The 19,043-nt window shown below is 44.2% G+C and overlaps 1 protein-coding gene across 3 annotated transcripts in view; it reads right to left on the reverse strand.

Annotated features, from left to right (window-relative positions):
• Positions 1-19,043, reverse strand: part of nfatc1 (nuclear factor of activated T cells 1) — a 48,490-nt gene that overhangs the window by 10,386 nt on the left and 19,061 nt on the right. For all 3 annotated transcript variants that reach the window (XM_037094032.1, XM_037094033.1, XM_037094034.1), the window contains 3 exons: positions 11,626-11,681; positions 7,803-7,935; positions 2,685-3,269 (listed from right to left, as the gene is read on the reverse strand). In XM_037094032.1, the coding sequence (XP_036949927.1) occupies positions 2,685-3,269; positions 7,803-7,935; positions 11,626-11,681 (774 nt within the window). The remainder of the gene's footprint in view (positions 1-2,684; positions 3,270-7,802; positions 7,936-11,625; positions 11,682-19,043) is intronic.

Here is a 19,043-nt window from a genome sequence, read left to right on the forward strand (position 1 = left end):
AGCAACAACAAAGTTCAGCTGGGAGATGAAAAACACCTGACTGTCGCTTCATTTAGGAGCGCACTGTGCTCCAGTGACGTGTTTCTGTTACAGCTTCACCAAAATCACTGAATTAAGTACCAACCAACCAACCAACCAACCAACCAACCAACCAATCAACCAACCAACCAATCAATAAAAGCAGCAGATAATCAAAAGCACCTCAAACTAAATTAATGAACTTAGTTACATTCCATCACTGCCTGTAATGACAGTCGGTGTCTCAGCTCCCTCCAAGTCTCAGATGTCGCCGTTTGAGTTTTAACGAGCTCGGCCGACGTGAAATTACAGTAACACCACACCTGAGCGAGGTAGTAAAGAAGAAAAGTCCCATCAAACTCTGCCAGCGGTTTTAATGAAGTGAGAAGCCACATTTAGTTTGGAATGCTTCGAAAAAAAAATCTCCTCCAATCTGCCAGTGAAAACAAGTGTAATTGGAGGCCCAGCTCCTCAGAAATATCCATTATGGTTACGGTGGCGTACTTTTAACTACACCTGGTTTGAAACTGAAAAAAATCCTCGAGAGACACGAGCAGCGGTGGCACCACTCAGAGCGTAATTACAAATCAAATCTTTAGCTGCGGCCGGCCAAATCTCCCCGCAGACAGGGTTAACAAGTGTTAATGTATTTACCCAGACTGTTGAGAGGAAGTGGCATGGGAACAGTCTGAGTCCTGCAGTCTGCGGCGCAACAACAGCGTCTCAGGAAGCTCGGCCAGACGATCCAGCGGGGGCTCTGGTGACGGATCAAAGCCCGCTGCTCCGTCCACTGATAGCTGCTGGTTAGCGTTTCTTCATCGAGCGCAGGACTGTTTCTTTTCGCCTCGAGGAAGATCATTTATCCAATTTATTTCAAATCACCGCAAAGCTCAGAGCGCGCGGCCCTGAACCTCAGTGGTGAGCGCAGAGGGCCTGAGCAGTGAGATCATAAAGTTTGTGCTCCTAAAACCCTGCTCTCTCTCTCTCTCAGATAAATAAAGTGGGTCACAAAAACTGTATTCATTACATCAGTCCCGTTCAGGGTTTACAGCCGTGTATATCAAACGGTAGACCACCGGGTTTCTCGGACAGAGACGGAAAGAAGCAGCGCCAAAGTGAAAGAATTTGTACAGAGATTTTAAAGAAATGCATTTTTTAAATTTTTCTTTATCAGCCTCTGTTCGAGTAAGACCTTTCTACACAGTCATCGCTCCCACTCCTCCTACAGTGGCCTGCAACTGACACAAACATCGCAGTTTCACAATATGGACAAGTCTGCATGCAGAAACACCCAGTGAAGAGGTTAAATATCTCTGTACTGAAGACACAATTACACAGAGTACTCCCCAAAGTCTCACTATTCTTTAATAAATGTGACTCAACTGAAACAAGCTGATCACACAGTTGAGCCCTACGTCTCAATTCGCAGAAAGAAACTTGGGGTTTAGATTCAATCTGATCCAGTCGGACGGGCTCAGGAGACTTTTATCTTATGGGCTTCTCACCGCTGAGAAACTCATTCTTCTGCTTTGGACGAAGGAGGAAATGCCTTGTGTAAACCTCTAACTGGCGAGCTGAGCTGCATTTACAGAGAATCAGATGTGTTCATGTACACTGTGCAAAGAGCTGGCACTCGTTAATCTCCCTTCTGACAAGTTAAACTAAATCAAGTCCTTTATATGACTTACAGTACCTGCAATACCATGTAACACAATACCACATGGGAGGGTCAAAGGTCAGGGGGTGGGTGTTTTGTTCTGTTGTCCATTTTCTACTCTGAGGCTGTTTATCTCTGGTATTAACATGTGTTTTTGGTGATCAGCTCTCAATAAACTTGATGTTTCATACACAAAAAAAACCCCTAAAAATAAAAAAAAAATGTATAACGTAAGCCGAATTAACAAGAAGGCCCAACCACACAAGAATTTTTTAATTGACAGTGTTTCACAAGTTTAGAAAGTTTCTAACACAAAAAAACTCCCAAAATTAAGCAATTCTTAAAGGGAGTCTGGGGAATTCCCCTCCCTCTTCATCTACCTGCTGTTGTTGACTGTGGTTGAAGCGGCTGCTTTGACCTGATGATGCAAAACATTCTCAAACTGTTGTCATTACTGTCATTATGTAATAGCAGTGTGGAAGAAGAAGAAGAAGAAGAAGAAGAAGAAGAAGAAGAAGAAGAAGAAGAAGGGATTCAATAGGAAATTCAATATTTTGACTCTGTTGTTATTTAATAGAGCAGGGCGGATCATTCCTTCACCATCCTACAAAGAGATTTCTTAAAGTTATGTCAGAATTATCAAACTTCTCTGTAACTTTTGACATGAAGCATTGAAAGTTGTTTTTTTTTTTTTTCAGAAATATTCAACTTTTCCTTGAAATGACTTTGGGTAAGGAGATCTGCTCCAAAACAAAAGCTCCTAACTGACTCCAGAGGCCAAAAACTTTCAGCTTCTGGCGATGCGATCGGTGACTCACATGATATTGATCAGATATCCCATCAGCACCTGCGGATATATTACGCTCATTATGTGTTGGAGGGCAATAAAAACCCCTTTGTTTAGTTAATCAGGGGGTTGGAAAGGCTGTTGGCTTCCTAATTTTTTCCATGCACTGGATTAGAAAGCAGAGCATAACTTTGAATAATAATGAAAAAGCTTCTCACTCACCATCATCGAGGTACATCTGGTCCAGCTCCTGTGGTTCTTGCTTGATGCTGACGGCGAGCGTCGGTGGGCTGCCGTCGCCCCTCTCTGGCCCCTTGGGGTGCTGCTGAGCTCCTGGGCTGGGGCTGCCGCTGACCGGCGGCGCTGGAGTCATGCAGTGGGTCGGAGAGAAGGGGGCGTCGGTCGGGGTGGAGGGCTGCGAGGTCGGGGAGGAGGAGGCGCTGCTGGGCGGGTAGAGGATGGGCGGCTGGTAGCGGCCGGGCGTCTCCTGGATGATGGAGACGTGCGGGATGGACGGCTGTTGGACCGCCGGGCCGGCAGGGAGGCACTTGGAGAAAGGCGGCGGCGACAGCTCGTGTAGTTTGGGGCTGGTGCTCGGAGACGACGGGGACGGCTTGGTTGCCAATCTTTGCTGGCCGACAGAGTAAGCCCCGCCCGCCACACACGACCTGAGGTCAGAGGTCAGCATCGGGGTCATGACCTGAGGGGGGAAGTATGGCTTTGGGTGCAAAGACAGGCTGGGACCGCGCTGGCTGCACACCAGAGGGGCGTCGTAGTCGTCATGAGGCTCCGTCTTTATTGTCGGAACTGAAAGAACAAGATGAAGAAAATGAGTAAACACATATTCAACCTTCCTCCTGCAAGTGTGAGTGAGTGAGTGAGTGAGTGGGTTTGTGGCTAGGAAACCCGCCGCCAAACAAACACTCTCATCAATGAGGCTCTGTGTCTGGGCCCCAGCTCTCCCACCCCGACGCAAATATTCACAAAAAAGCAGGAAAAAAAAAAAAAGGGATGAGTCATCAACACGAGAAACATCCAGCTGCTTCTATAATAAAACGTCTGTTTTCTTTGGACGCTGCGCCGGTGCTAATATCCACTAAATGTGCGATATGAAATATGTTGCTGTAACAGCAGCTCCGTGCTCAGCAGGGTTCAGCAATTTAAAATAAATTACTGCTCGCTCATTGAGACAAAGACTTTAACTGGACGTGAAGGCTGAGAAAGACAAAATGGAGGCTTTTTTTTGGGATGTTTGAGGATTGTGGTTATCGTGGAGAGGAGTTCAAATGAGGCTTGTTCTCAGTCGCCGGCCACCCGTCCAGACTCCGGCGCAAAACATGTTGGAGTTTTCAAAATGTGGGCCGTCAATCTGCTGCGGCTCCTGACACGACATCAATCTTATATAACAAGCGTTTCAGTCCAGTTACAAGTGAACGACAGCACGGCTGTGACCCCGAGCTTCATCACTGCGTCACCGAACTGGATCGGATCCTGCTGCGCTTTGTGCCGAAGCTGTTTCAGATTACGATATGAAGTGTGAGCCCGAAATCGCTCCTACTTCTGGTTCTATTCTGTCTTCCTCACTTTAGTTAATTTAGTTTTTAGTTGTTTTTTTTTTCTTTTGCTCAGGGAAACCTCTTGAATAAAAATCTTTGAGGGTGTACCAGGCTAAGTAAAGAGCTCAAAAGAGAGAAACTGGGACGCGTCACGCCTTGCTGAAGCCTCCCACTGTCAACAACTGTAAAAGAGGAACTGCGATGAGATGGTTACACCGACCGCAGCACTGAAATAGCACATGTGCCCCTATTCTGGGCCCGTCAGGAGGAAGTGTGTGTGTGAAGGATAGGGCAGATGCACAGAGAGAAGCAGCAGAAGAAGTGTTTGTGTCGCCACCAAAGAGACAGAGAGTGCACCCCTTTGTTTCCGGAGTGTGACACCCAGTCCGCTGCACGTCCCAGAATAAATCTGCTGTTTTCTGTGCGAGCTGAGGGAACACCTGCAGCTCACCGCAAAGTTGAGTTTTGTATCTTTTACCTTTTTTTTTTTTTTTTTTTTTTCCACCCACAAACTTCTCTTGACTTTCTCCTTCTTTTGTTTTTTTTTTGGTACAGATTATATTGTTCACTTGTGGTGGAGAGTAAATTCAATTTCGAGGCACTTTAACTTCACTTCTGCTTCACTAAAAAATTCAGAGGCAAATGTTGTGCTTTGCTGCTCTGCTGCAGTTAGTTGACAACTTCAGTTACTTGTTGCTTTGCAGATTTAGTTAAATAAATCAAATTATAATCAAAGTCTGCCGCTTGTCTGCTCTAAATAACGTTTAATATTGGCGAAAAATGTCAACCAGTGTTTCCCCGAAGCTCAAGATGATGTCCAAGAACCCAAAGATAATCAGTTCACAGTCACAGAAGGGAAAAGAAACCAGAAAGTATTTGAATTTAAGAAGCTGGATTCAGATCATTTTGCAGTTGAGTCAGTCCGGATAAAATACTGACGGTTGACTTTCTTGCACACCACTGATATGTTCACATCGGTACGTCTTAGAAGCTCTTCATCTCACATCAACGTCACATGTTTATGATGTGACTTCCATATCCAGAGGTGGAAGGTGTGTTGGATTTACAGGTGAGGAGGCTGACAAGCAACAGACCACTGCTCAGGACTGAGTTTCAACATTTGTACGTGTGAAACTGCAGGATGTTTTTAACGAGACCTCGGGACAAAACTGGTTGTTTTTAAATCAGAACAATGCGACTTGTTAACATTTAAATAACAGCTTCAATATAATTTGGATGGTGCTTGTATTAAGGTCAGAATTACATATTTTTTTCTTTTTTTCTTTTTTTTTTTGTGGCTGAAGCAAACCGGAGCATAGGAACAGCGCTGTCACAACATGAAACAGAAAACTGAACCAAAAGGATCTTGAAGTTATTTGTGGTTTGAATATATTTTGATGGTCCAGTACTTTTGAACAAGTGAAGGTTTAAATGCATGCACTTGTAACTACTTACATCGACTCAAATGACTGAATACATGACACCATGTAATCCACTTAGTTACTTTTAAAATCATATGGAACGACTGTCTGCTATTGATAATGAATTAAACAGTTATTATATAGCATTTCTGTCCTGTATTGAGTATTGATCACTGTTTCTTTTAAACGTATCAGATCTGAGTACTTCCTCCGGCTCGTCCCAGACTCTCTCACCCTTCTGGAGACGCTGTCCAGACTGACTGTCCCCCGGTCCCTCCCCTCCCTCACCCTCTCTGGGTCTGGAGGACAATGGTCCACTTTGACAGCGGGGCACTCCGTCGCCCACGTTCAGGGCAGGGCCGCTTTCACTTGAATGGCAGCTTTGAACCACCCACTGGATTTTCACTCCGCGAGCCCGGAGCGCAATTAGCAGCGGTTTTTTTTTACTTTTCAGTTGGTGGGTCAGTGTTTATATTTAGCTTGGCAACAGGTTCTCGATTCAAATAACATGCTTTTCCCATGCCCCTCCCCCGCCCCTCGCATCCAGTCATGTAGCTACACAGGTATGGAAAAGAACAGATTTTATAGATTTTTGTGTTTTTTTTTTCTTTTTTTTTTTTTCTTTTTACAATGGAGGAATAATAAGGTTGCTTTGTTCCTCCCTTGAAAACCACCAGACAAGAGGGAAAACAAACTGTTTGTTCTCGTCCTCAGATGTGAGATGCTGGCAAAATGTTTCTAATTAGTCTGGATATGAAAGGCAGAGAGCAGACGGGAGAGAGTGGTGGAGTGCTGCGGTGATGACAGGAGAGGAGAGGAAAGGCAGAATAAGCAACGAGGATGTGCTGACAGCTCCGAGCTAACCAGGAGGCATTTTCCAAGTTTGGTGACACGTGTTTCATGAAATGTTGAAGGTGACCAAAACTAAACTTAAAACTAAGAACAGGTGTGAAACTATATTATGGCATCTTATAACATCTATTATAAGATGTTGAGACTTTGTTGGCGAGACGTTTGTTATACATTTTGTTGAGTTGCGCTCTGACGTACGTCTCGCAAATGTTTCCGACAACATTCAAACCCAGAGAAACACAAGTTTTACTGAAGGTAAAAGCGCGTTTCATGATATTGCTGCGTTTAGACAAGAGAAAGGAGACTCAAACGCAAAGACACACACGCAGGCAGGTATGAAATAAAGCTGAGAGCCAAAGTCTATGAAAGTCAAAATCCCCCTCCCAAAAAATTGAAGTAAGCAACAACACAACGCAGGCAAAGGGCAGATAACCAAAACCAGAGAAATCCAAGACACAAAAGCAAAGAACAAAGTAAAAACCAAAAGGCAAAGAAACAAACCAGGAATCAAAAGCCAGGAACAAACCGCAGGAAGATGTGACGGGGAGAAACACAAACACGAGGCAAAACACAAGAGAAAGAGAGACTCAGTGAAACTGAGCAGACGGACAGACAAAGACAGAGGAGAGGACCAACACCTACGTACACAAGGTGTGATCGACCGATAGGCCACAGGTGAGGAGCGACAAAGGGCGAAGAAATGGACAAAAGCAGGAAGTGGAAAAGTGGGACTTGATATAACTTCAAAATAAAACAGTAAATAACAAAAACAAAAACTCAAACCATGACAGCTAACGTGCAGTGAAGGATTCCAGCTGTTTGGGGCGAATAAAGAAGAGAAACACGAACGAACACAAACGATCCTGCGCTCAAACTCGCTTCACTGGTGGTGAACACGCGGTTAAAAAAAAATCTGATGTGACTCGGACATGAATGTAAGAAAAGATGATAGTTTAAAGTCTCGTTTGCTGACTTCCCCACCCCGGAAGTAGCAACAGTGATCTAATGAAACGCATCGTTGCCTCGAGCAAACTTATAAAGTTTCTCTGGTTTGAAATTTGACAGAAACATTCGGGATAATACGAGTAAACAACTCAACAAAATATTTAACAAAGGTCTCGTCGTTTTTAGACTTTTTTTTAATGCAGAATTAACACATGTAACACATTTAACTGGAAACTAATCTGAAAAAATGTTGACTAAAAATACATATTTCAAACAAAATAAGAAAATAAAAACAAATTCAAACGCATGAAACTATAATAACTCTGCTGTCAGCCAAACTCTGCTAATCTGATCCAGATGCTGAATCAGTAAAATGCTGATTATTGAACATCATGGTGAGGTGAAAGTCTCGATGTGTCCAGACAGCCTGGTGTCATTTTAACACTTGATCAATCAGAATCACTAAAATTAATTATCTTTCTCCTCACAGCCTCCAACTTTAAGCGAGCGGCTGGTCAGATCACAACAGCCCTGCACATGAATGTATCTGAGGAGGAGAGCTTTACCGCCGGCGGGGACGTAGGTGAAGCGCTGGTACTGGCTTCTTTTCCTCTTGCCGTTGCAGACGTAGAAGTTGACGTGGACCGGAGTGGAGAGTCTTTGGTTCCGGTAGGGAGGGATCTCGACGAGGAGGGAGTTCTGTAAGGAAGAGAAGTCCAGAGATCATGGTCAGGTTTCTGTCTTGGATTGTAAAAAAGTTTTCTTATTTGTTTTGCTGTTTTTTTTTTTTTAAGCCTGTCCACGTCTTTATCTGTGTCGTCTCTAGTGTCTCTTGTCTTAATTTGCCCCTTAGAGATCAATGCAGTGTTATTTATCTCATCTTAAATATTAAATAGGCTGGTTGCTAATGTGAATTAACAAAAAAGGGTGAGATACAGGGTGATTTTTGGTTGTTTAAAAGCCAGTTTCAGGCATTACGACACAACGTGAGTGGAAAATTCATTCCTTGGCACATACTTGCCAGATATGAACGTTAATTATTGATTTTTGTTGTCTCAGATGGAGAAAAATTAAGCATTTAAACGTTTTCTGTCTTTGCTGTTTGTTTCTTCACTTCTTCCCTTCGTCTCTTCAGCCCGAGGACGTGTGTTGTCTTTTCTGTGCGGTGGATAAAAATCTGAAAATCTGGTAGTAATCCCAAACGAGGGAGCCTCAAAGCGACCATGAAGGTTGTTTGCACAGCGAATAACTCAGCTGATGTGAATAAAGCTGAACTCGGGCTCGTCCAGATATTTTATTTCCTCTGAAATGCCTCCTGAGGAGAAGCGGCGAAGGCCAGGAGCGTCCGGGTTCACGAGTTCAGCCTGTGGCCGTATCAGCCCCCAAACAGTATGTGTGAATATACATGTCTGAGGTGCTGCTCGGTAGCCAGGGAGGAAGTCGTCCGTCTACAGGGCTGAGCTTCGGAGGCCGTCTGCCCCGACGTGTTCAGGTGAGAGCTGACACCCGTTATGTTAAATCACTACAGTCGTAAAAGTCAAGTGAAGCCAGATGAGGCGTCTCGACTGCTCTTATTCACCGTCATCCATCTGTCCTGGAGAATTAGCTGATAAAAACTCTGGACGGGGTTCAGAACTTACACTGCGTTAAAACTGTAATTGAGTCCAGGTTGAAGAGAAACATTTGTGTCGCCGGTCGTCCAACATGTCAATTTACACTTTCTGAGACGAAAAAACAGGCTTAATTTTTAATCCAAAACATGCACCGGTGACATCATTCGGCTCCTTTTGAGTGTTTTATGTGCAAATCGTGTCAACCCACTTGAGGACTGAACGGACGTCAGTTTGCCTGAAAAGCGCCGAGATGTTTTTACCTGACAAAACTAATTTCTCTCATGCGGAAGGGAGGAGGGGGAAAAAAAAACGGGACAAATTGAGCGTGAAGGAGCATTTTTGGCCCCTCCAGTGAGCGCTTCAAGACCATTTATCTCCGTTTATATGAGTAATCCGATGGACCTAATTGTAAATAATTAAAACTAAATCATCTCCCTCTCGGTGAAGGTCAGCGTGTGTGTGTGTGTGTGTGTGTGTGCAGGTGACGGAGGCAGTGAGGTATTCTGAGTCTGAAGTTTGTGGTGGAGCAGCAGAGGTTAAACCTGGCCAAGGCAGCGTCAGTGTTTGAAATGGGACCAATCCAGCAGACTGGGCTGAGTGGGGAGGAGGAGAGGAGGAGGAGAGGAGGAGGAGAGGAGGAGGAGGAGGGGAGGGACCCTTTGTCTATTCAAGCAGACAGATGTGTCCCAGAAGTGACTGTGTGTGTGTGTGTGTGTGTGAGATAGAGAGAGAAAGTGTGTATGTTTTGCAATAGGGCGACGCAGGGAGCAGGTGCAGCGCCTCACGTATAGACACTCTCTAATCCCCTCGTCTATCTCCCAGACTCCCACCACTACATCCCTCTCTCCCTCTCTCTCTCTTTCTCCCTGTGTGTCTTTGTCTCTCTCTCTCTGTCACAGGCCAAGACAGGACACACCGCCAGGCTCAGACTCCCACAGGTTCAAGGTTGAACTTTTGAAAACCTTTTCCACACGCTTCTAACACAACACTGCTGTTTCCCCCCCGCGAGTGTTCAGCTCTGCTGTGAGCAAATCTCCAAATCTGCAGTCGGATTCCACGTCTGTGTGCTTCTTGTGTGTGTGTGTGTGTGTGTGTGTGTGTCTCATGTTTTGTATCACAGACTGTACAAAACATGGAGAAATCTCCCTGATGTCACCCGTAGCTTCACAACACATTTGGTTAACAATTTAGTATTCAATCAATCAATCAAACTTTTAGATTTCAGGGCCAAGGACATGTTTGGAGTCAGAGAGACGGAGCAGCGACTCCCTCCACATGTATTGTATAATATTCTGTTGTGCGGCTACAATAACATGTGAGGCTGCCGGCAGTGTCGAGCGTAAACATGTCGGGCAGCAGCTGTAGCCTGGCTGATGTTACAGGCTGGTCACACTGGATGCTTGTTCAGTGCGTGGCGGCCTTTGATGATTATCAATAAATATAATGACCTGATTTTCCTTTAAAGGAGCGAGAAGCGTGATGTGGAAAGAGACGGAGAGGGAGTAACAGAACAAAACTACTCTTCACCTGTTGTGTGTAATCTCTTCATGTCTGTGACATATTCTACAGATACGGACATTAAAACTGTAGTGAAACGCTGCTGTGATGTCTGTATGACTGACTGCAGGTCGTTTTCAGGTCAATTATCTGCTGTCATGGATGCTGCAGGTGCTGCATGGTGATTTACTGTCAGGTGACGTTAGCTTACTCACATGACGGCATCAGTAGTGTTGCGTGAATTATTTATTTTCTTAAATCTTAAAAACTGCTTTTGATGTTATACTACTTATCAGGGATACTGGGATATAGGTGCATACATGTATGTGCATGGATATGCAAAAAAACATCAGATAAGTCACAGAATAAACAACAAATAAAAGTAAAATATCCCATTTATCTGTAAAGGACCCCGTGTTAAAGGACCGGGGATTGGATGAAATAAGACAAACGTAAATGTGTATTTTCTATTTGAATTTTAAAAAGTTTCAGGAGGGAAGATATAAAGAATGAAAGAGTACCAAGAACAAAAAGTATAGGTTGTTTGAAAATGAATCCATCTTTGAGATACGATATAAATCCTTATCATGACATGAGACTCTTCATCTCCTTAGATTCTGGATATGGTTATATCATGATATGTTACGACAGTTCTTCTTGTTCTAATAGTTGTCTTTACGCACTTAGTCATTACATCCTCATTACTGATGAGTATTTATAAGAAATATGATTGTGTTAATATTTTGAGAAAGTCAGTAGAACTAATTATGCAAAAATATTGTCATGTTTTTTTGATGAGATTTCCAAATATCGAGATATCTATCGTGTATCGCGATATGGACTCAAAAGATTGTGATATTACTATTAAGGACTTATCGCTCAGCTCTACTTTGACATACAGCTGAATTTTTTTGTGTGGTGTACACAACATAAAATAATGACACAGTCATTGGGGGATGTCTCAAAAACAGTTTATATAAAAACAAAACTGCATGTCTGGCTTCTATTCCAGATAAACGGGGCAATATGTTCTTCTGTTCCTTGTGTATTTTTGGGTGAACTGACCCTTTAAAGTAAACACAGTCTAGTCTACATTTGTGGTTCAGCAGGCTGAGATGAGCTCCGTTCACTCTCAGCCCGATTCAGACATCTGTTTTGTTTTTTTTGATTGAAAATGCTTTGCCACTTAGTTAAATGATTGAGGCCAGCTGCCCTCAGCGCTTTAATCCTGAAATCAGACCGGATTCGTCACGATAACAGCGTCACACGGATCACTTACAGACTTTGAGGCGTCTCGGTCGACCTTGGCCTCGGTCTCCCAGAGGTGGTGGCCGTCTGAAAGCGAGAAAAAAAAAAAGAGGCTTTTTAAAGACAAATCAGAAAATAATCCACCTACTTGGCTCCCCGCAGACATGAAGAAATGGAACGAGTGTTGTTATTATTATCTGTTACATCAGTGATATATAAAACACACGTCATGCCGTCTGACCCGACGCTCATGAGCTCATATCCCCAGTCTAACAGACAGAAAGAGACACACAGACGGAGAGAAATCTGATGCAATCCTGAAAAAAAACCCCAGTCATACCAAAGAGATGAGCGACATCGGAGGTGGAGGAGAGAAGCCTTGACTTCATCTCTGCGTGGAATCCCAACATGCTCGAGCAGCTGGTCGGCTCGTTAACACACAGCGACTGGAAACTGACAACTTCTTATTCCTCGTGTTCTCACAGGAATCCTTCTGCTATCCCCATATAATGATTGTTAAATGCTATTGGTATTTTCTCTTTTTCCAGTAATGTTTTTTTTTTTTTTTCTCTCCTCAAAGTCGCCACAATAAAGAGGCCTTCCCATCAGCCAGTAAATACGAGCTGTCAGGAAAACGCAGGCGTACGTTTGATTTGTCACGCTGCCCGATGAGGTGCGGGTAAAACTATATTTTTACCGATTTATTACACGCAGAAGGGAAACATTCGCAGTTTCTTCAGGCCCCTGACTCATTAACAAGGCCCTAAAAAAGACATTTAATGACTGTGAAAATGACTTAACGTGGGAACTGAAGCGCAGTTTGAAAGAAAAAAAAAAAAAAAAGGTCAGCTGTGGCTGATCTCTCTCTCTCTTGAAGAAGAAATTGGACTGAGATATGTGCAGTCTTGCAGTTTGATAAGTGGAGCGTTTGAATGGTGCAGACGGACGGGGCAGCAGTCGGAGATGTGAGGTGGCAGAGATGGAGGAGGTGCAGCTTGGCACTGACAGCTTCTATCATGTCTGAGGAGGAGACGACACGGGAAACCTGTTCACCTCCGTTCTGATCTCTTTACCTTTCTCCCTGTTGTCGGGGAGTTTCAGCCGCTTCTTCAGGAGGAAGTTGAATCAAGTGTGTCACCAAACAGAGAGCGACCGCTCGACACACAGAGGAAACTTCTAAATAAGACACAAGCAAGTTTTATAGCCAGGTCTCTGAAAGTTAAACCCTCGGTGCTGGAAAGAAGTGTGTTCAACATTTATTATCTCGGCGTGGGATGTTTCACACTCAACTAAGTAGACACTGTAGACATTAAAGATAGAATAACTATGTACAATGAACTCTAAGTATAATATTGTTCCAATTATGATACCAGCCTAAATAATATGAGCTCTTTTACTGCACAGTTAGCCTGTATCCTGACTTTTAAGGCCACATCAGCAAATTTACATTTGTATCCTGCACCAAAAGTGCCAAAAAACAACTCTTACGTAGTTTCAGCTGGATAACAAAGCCTGTCCTCATCACAACAACACCCGTTTAGGAAGAAAATAAAAGCAGCCTATCAAAACCCATATTTAAGTTTGCCGCTTGGCAGTGACCTCTGGTGGCTGAAGTAATTATTACGGGTGCAAAGTAGGAAGTGAGGAGAAGAAGTGTAAAGACTGAAAAGTCTGTATACGGGGCGGAGACCAGAAGTCAACAGTGAGTTCTTTAAACACAATGAAGTCACATCACGTACTGCGCGTAACCTCACATAAGTTTTGCATGTAGAGTGTATACGTTTTTTAGTATACGTGGCAGAAGTAGCGCCGGGATTTGAACCCAAACCACAATGTTTTCCTAAACCTTGGCTCAAACCGCCCCCAACCGGAGGAGCGCCAAGTTATTTCGGGGCCAAATAATAATTTATTTCCATGAACTTACATTGTGAATAAAGCAGCTGTGCTTCACAAACCCCCGGGGGAATGACTCGTTTGACTCTTAATGAAGGTCGTCAGTCATCCAGGTTGGAGTTACTCTAAGTGCTCCATCATAGGCAACTGGACTTCAGTTTCTTGAAGACGTTTCACTTCTCATCCAAGAGACTTCTTCAGTTCTAAGTGGAGGGGAATAAAGCCTGCAACGCCCCTCCAGTTAGTTAGAACTGAAGAAGCCTCTTGGATGAGAAGTGAAACGTCTTCAAGAAACTGAAACACGTCCAGCTGCCGACGATTCAGCACTTAGAAGGACTGATTCACTATCATAATTTGAGCCAATTCATGCCAATCAAATTTGGAAAGTCTAGAAGAGCCACACGATTAAATCATTTTCTCCTCATTCGAATTAGCCAGGTGCTAAACTGGAAGTTGGTCGCTGCGCTTCTCGAGCTATATCCAGATTTTAATGTTCGATCCACGGCGTAGCTGGACGGTCACGTCGTTTTGGGAGAACAATCAACTGATTGCAATCACTGAGGTATGAGGACATGTTGGGATAAAATGGGTGTTTTGCAGTTTGCCCAGTATCGGTTCATCAGTGAGTAAATAAGTATCAGAATGGGAACGTGGAAGGGAAAAACAGTATCAGAGCATCTCTTGAAATCTGTGTGCAAAAAGGTCAGAGATACAGGCAGCTGTCAGGACTCCAGCAAACACAAGTAAGGCGACGGACATTTGAGGGACTCGGCTGGGCTGACAGTCAGTTTACAAAATGCATAAAGATCTTTTTTTGGAATATACATAATTTGGTGACTTTTCCAGAGCACCTGCTGGTTATTACTTTGTGGAACTGGGACACGGTTATGGTTTTAGGATCATAATTGCTTGGCAAGATTTTCTGCAGACCTCTGTGTCTGAGTATTTCAAGTAGCACCTGGAGACGGAGGCTTCAGAGTCCAGATATTATTCATACGTTTCATTGGGCTTCAGGCTGACATTGTTCTATATACAGGTTGTTATCATTAAAGGTGCATTATGTAGTTTTGGTGGAAGAGAAAGATCTTCATTGAATGTCTTTTTATACCTAGGGAAACTAAATACACAAACGTTTTGTTTTCATAAAAGAATTAAACTGAATAAACAAACTGACCTTACAGGAGTTTAAATCTCTTCTTCAACGCAACATTGTGCCCCTTTAAATACCTGAACCAGCTTTGTTAACCTCGTGCCCAAGTTATTGGTGGAAATGTACAAGTTACTGCAGAACAGAAGGATCTGCAGCGGCTGCACAAAGTTGTAAAAAGCAGTTGTGCTGCAATCCGACACTGCAGATAGCTGGTTTTGGTTTTGGTTTACGGAGCACTGCTGAAAATGGAACCTTATGTCACTACTCCACTCTAAACAAAGCAATTAGTACTGCTGGAACATCTTTACAACAGTCTGTCTAAACTACGCTTAGTGGGTGTTTTATCTTCATCGAATAAACGTTAGCGAAGAGAAACAAAAAACAGCTTCTCTGACCCTGATAACAATAAAATCGGGACGCTGTGTCAGTTTGTTTGGAAATTATTGCATTTTTTGATTTACTTGTCACCAGCGGCCAAACTTTTCGGTAACATTTTCCCCTTTTCTAAAACAGACACGTAATCTTGGTTTACACAGATTGTGCAGCTTTGAACTCTTAGAAAAATCCCCAGAAAAATAGCAAACACGTGGACATTTTCTGTTTAAAACAAAGGTACTGCATTGTCTGGGCACCATGGCAACAAATGTGCCTGGTGCACAGCAAGGTGTGGACATCTGGCTGGCAGGGAAACACACCGGTGTGTGTGACTATGAACCAAATATAACATTTAGGCACCACGTTGCAAGGAAACCTGTGTGTAAACAATAGAAATGAAAAGGAAAACAGCCTGTTGTACAGGAAGTTGTACAGGATCTCGGCTGGCACACCGTGTACGATGGATATTTTAGCTTCATGTCGTTAGAGGCAGATTTTAGTTGTGCTGTGACAATTCACATGATTCTATTCTGACTTAACAACTCGTCCGTTAGCTAGAAAACTTTGACTTCCACTGGATTTCAGCTCGACCAATGAGAGGATTCCTTCTTCCATGAAAGCAGATCTGCCTCTTAAAATTGTTTGTTTGACTAAAACTTCAATCTGCCAGTCCTGTCTCCGACTTTTCTTCCCTCCCTCTCGCTCTCCTCCTTCTGGCTCTCGCTGCCTCTCTTCACGTTGGGAACCCCTCCAGAAGGGAAGCCTTTGCAGCCGATGTCGATCCACAGGAGGTAAACATGTTTTTCAGATCTCCCTCTACGTCTCTCCGTCTGCTTTCTTTCTCTCTCTCCCTCTGACTCACGCTCACATCATTTTTCACATCAACGCAGAGATAGAAAAATTTAATTTAGCACTCAGTTTTCTGTGCCCGGCCACCTTTTTTCGCCAGGAAACTTCTCAAAAAGTACGAGCTTTGAAAAGCTAAATGCGTGGGATGCCTTTGTTTGAGAGGAGAGAGTAACGGGTAATTGATAACCACAGAATGTAATTGATAACCGCAGAATGTTCCAGAGTTATAGGGCAACATCTGCACAACGCCTGCACCGATCCAGTGAAAAACTCCGGCAGCACTCGCTTCTCCTCAACGAGCACAATATGGTCCCTCACTCCCTGGCCCACTGTGCTGGATATCATCCAACATTATCTAAGTTAAACAACTCAGCCTAAAACCACCCCGACCATATAAACCCAGTACCCCTCTCCAACTCTCACAACGCCCAAGCTGCGCTCGCCTTGGCCGCGTCCCAGCCGCGCAAGCCTCACGATTCACATTTCGTTAGCGATGGTCTATACAAATCATTACTTTCTCAGAGCAGACATAACACAGAGCAGTCAATCGCACAGCGGCGGTGGTGTGCTGCACACAGTCATGGCAGCCGAGGGGGGGGATCAAACAATATACAATACGGCTATTTGTCATGTTGGGTTTATAAAGGGAATCAAACAGCTCCTTGTGCTCCTTAATTGGAGCTGGGTGGAGTGAAACTTTGGTGCCCAGAGTGAAACAGCGGGGTGGCATGTGCCCAAGCCCTCATACAGTAAATATAAACACATGCTCTGCAGGCCCATGTGGCACGCTGAAAGAGTTCCCTTGTCCTCCGCCTGATGACTGAAACTTCTTCCTTCCTGCCTCCCTGAAAAACACGTGGATTATGGAAGTCGCCCGCGAGCCGCCGCGGCGTGGACGGGGCTGATAGATGGCGACAGTGACGGAGGAGATACTTGACGTCCGCTCCTCAACGTGTCACTGCGCAATGTCATCTGGACGCAAGGCAGCGCTTTCATCGGGGGGAAAAAAATAAAAAAATCACTCTCTGGAGTCTCTCAAACAGGCCTGAGATTTTTTTTATGAATCATACACTGTAATTTATGAAACATAATCCGCTCTGTTTGCGGCTGTAATTGATTTGTTTATGAAAACAGCCATTGTTCTCAGAAGTGTCGGAGGCAGCCAAACCACCGGGCAGATTCAAGTGGAAGTCATTGTTCTGTGAATGCAGCGTCCGCCGCCCCTCCCTCAAAACTAAACCACGACTCAAAGCTAAACTCAGCTACCACAGTGCACGCTGGAACTCACTCCTGCTGCTGCTCTCACAGGCTGAAAGCAGGACGGTTCTCTGGGATTTCTCTACAGGTAACTCAGGACAGCAGCCTTGCAGCTTCACAATCCTCTCACAGTTCAACAATTAGACATGTCAGGCACGAACAGCTCGTCCAGGTCTGTTTGGACGGACACGTGACGAAGGCGGTTCGAATAAACATCACAGCCACTCCGAAAGCCGAGGAGTCTGACGGATGAGGGAAACAGATACTCACAGAGATACAGGCTGCAGCAGACCAGGCAGCTGTCCAGTGCGACAGGCCAGATGTGAAAACGCTCTTTTCACCAGAGGGTTCCTCCTCTGGGAGGATTTCCTTCAGGATCTATTATCAATCACGGCGAGGAAACACTGAGCAGAAAACCACATTTTAATAAAGAGAGACAGAAAGAAGCCCGGTGAAAGTAACCAATGAGAGAGAGGAAAGAGGCAACAACTCACTCTATGAAACGAAAGTGAAGCGCCGTCACATCAGGCTGCTAGTTTCTGCTGTTAACGTGACACGAATCATCTGACTTCCAGACACAAACGGCCTCATCGTTAACGCTGACTTATAGTCTAGATTATACACAAGGTACTCGACTTATGTCACATAACCAAACTGTTTCTTAACGTGAAGGCAAAGATCGGGCTCGCCTGTCTCTCGGCTCTCTGGCGGTCACACGGGGTCAGCTATGTTGGTTTGGGAGCGGTCGTATACATCGTCCTGGGAGTGACTGCCAATCAACAGTCAGTCGTCTAAGTACAAGCATGTGTTGCAAAAGACATCACAAAATATTTATTTAACCCCTTCAAGTGTCTGTCGTGATCACCGTCATGTGTTTGTTGGTCTCAACCAATGAAAAACAAACTATTCTTTCAAAGTTTGACAGGAAGTGAAGTAAGGAATGCTTTAGTCTTCTTTAAGGTGAATCTATACAATCTAAACATCAGTGTATGGTTATAAATCCAGAATAATTCATCTAATTTGACTTCTGGATGATGTCTATGGCTTTACTTTACAAAGTGCTGTATAATGACATAGTTTAATTATCAATGTTCAATGAAAAGAACATTAGTGTCTCAGTATGATCATTTCAATATGAGTTTTAATCTCCCGTCCTCTTCAGCCAAACAACCCATCGAGAAACAAACATTAAGATTATCTGATAAATGTGGTCACAAGGCTGAAAACATGCTGATATCTCGGAGGCAGATTCTTCTCACAGGACAGTTATTACAACTTCTATCACAACACCGCTGCTCTGCTCTCTTCATGACCTGCGAGTGAGCTGATTAATTAAATTCGTGCTCGAGTGAGAGAGCACACGAACACGACTCTCTCCGTCCTTCCTCTTTTCTTTTCCACCCCGTGTTTTTGGATTTCTGGCAGTTTCAGCCCTAACTAACAGACAATAAATCCGATCTGAGAGCTCCTCCAGCAGCAAACCACAAAAACAGCGAGGTGAATGAAGGACAGCGGGGCCTAATTTCCCAAATGGAGTGACTGCGACTTATCTCAGACAGCATCTTCAGGGCAGGCCGGGGCGAATGAAAGCAAGGTGAGACTGAGTCGGGTTTAGATTACGGGCCGATGTCTGCAGCGCCGAGGCCGCACTGTAACCGGTTATGACTGATTGGCTGTAACCAGGAGTGACAACCCGGACTGATGTTATCTGGGTTATTTTCTGCGGAGGCGGCGCTCAGTTACTGTTCTCACATGTTGTGTTCGTTCTGACTGAGGACCAGGTGACAGAGAGTCTCTGTGAGGGGGGAAACAAGGGATTTCCTTCCGCATGAGTCATGGGTAGCAACAACAAACACACTCAAAAACACGAATATGAAAACATGTGAGTGCTCGCTGTCACTGTCGCTTCCTCACACACACACACA

This window comes from Acanthopagrus latus, chromosome 3 (genome assembly GCF_904848185.1).
Source record: "Acanthopagrus latus isolate v.2019 chromosome 3, fAcaLat1.1, whole genome shotgun sequence".
In the NCBI taxonomy this organism is placed as follows: Eukaryota; Metazoa; Chordata; class Actinopteri; order Spariformes; family Sparidae; genus Acanthopagrus; species Acanthopagrus latus.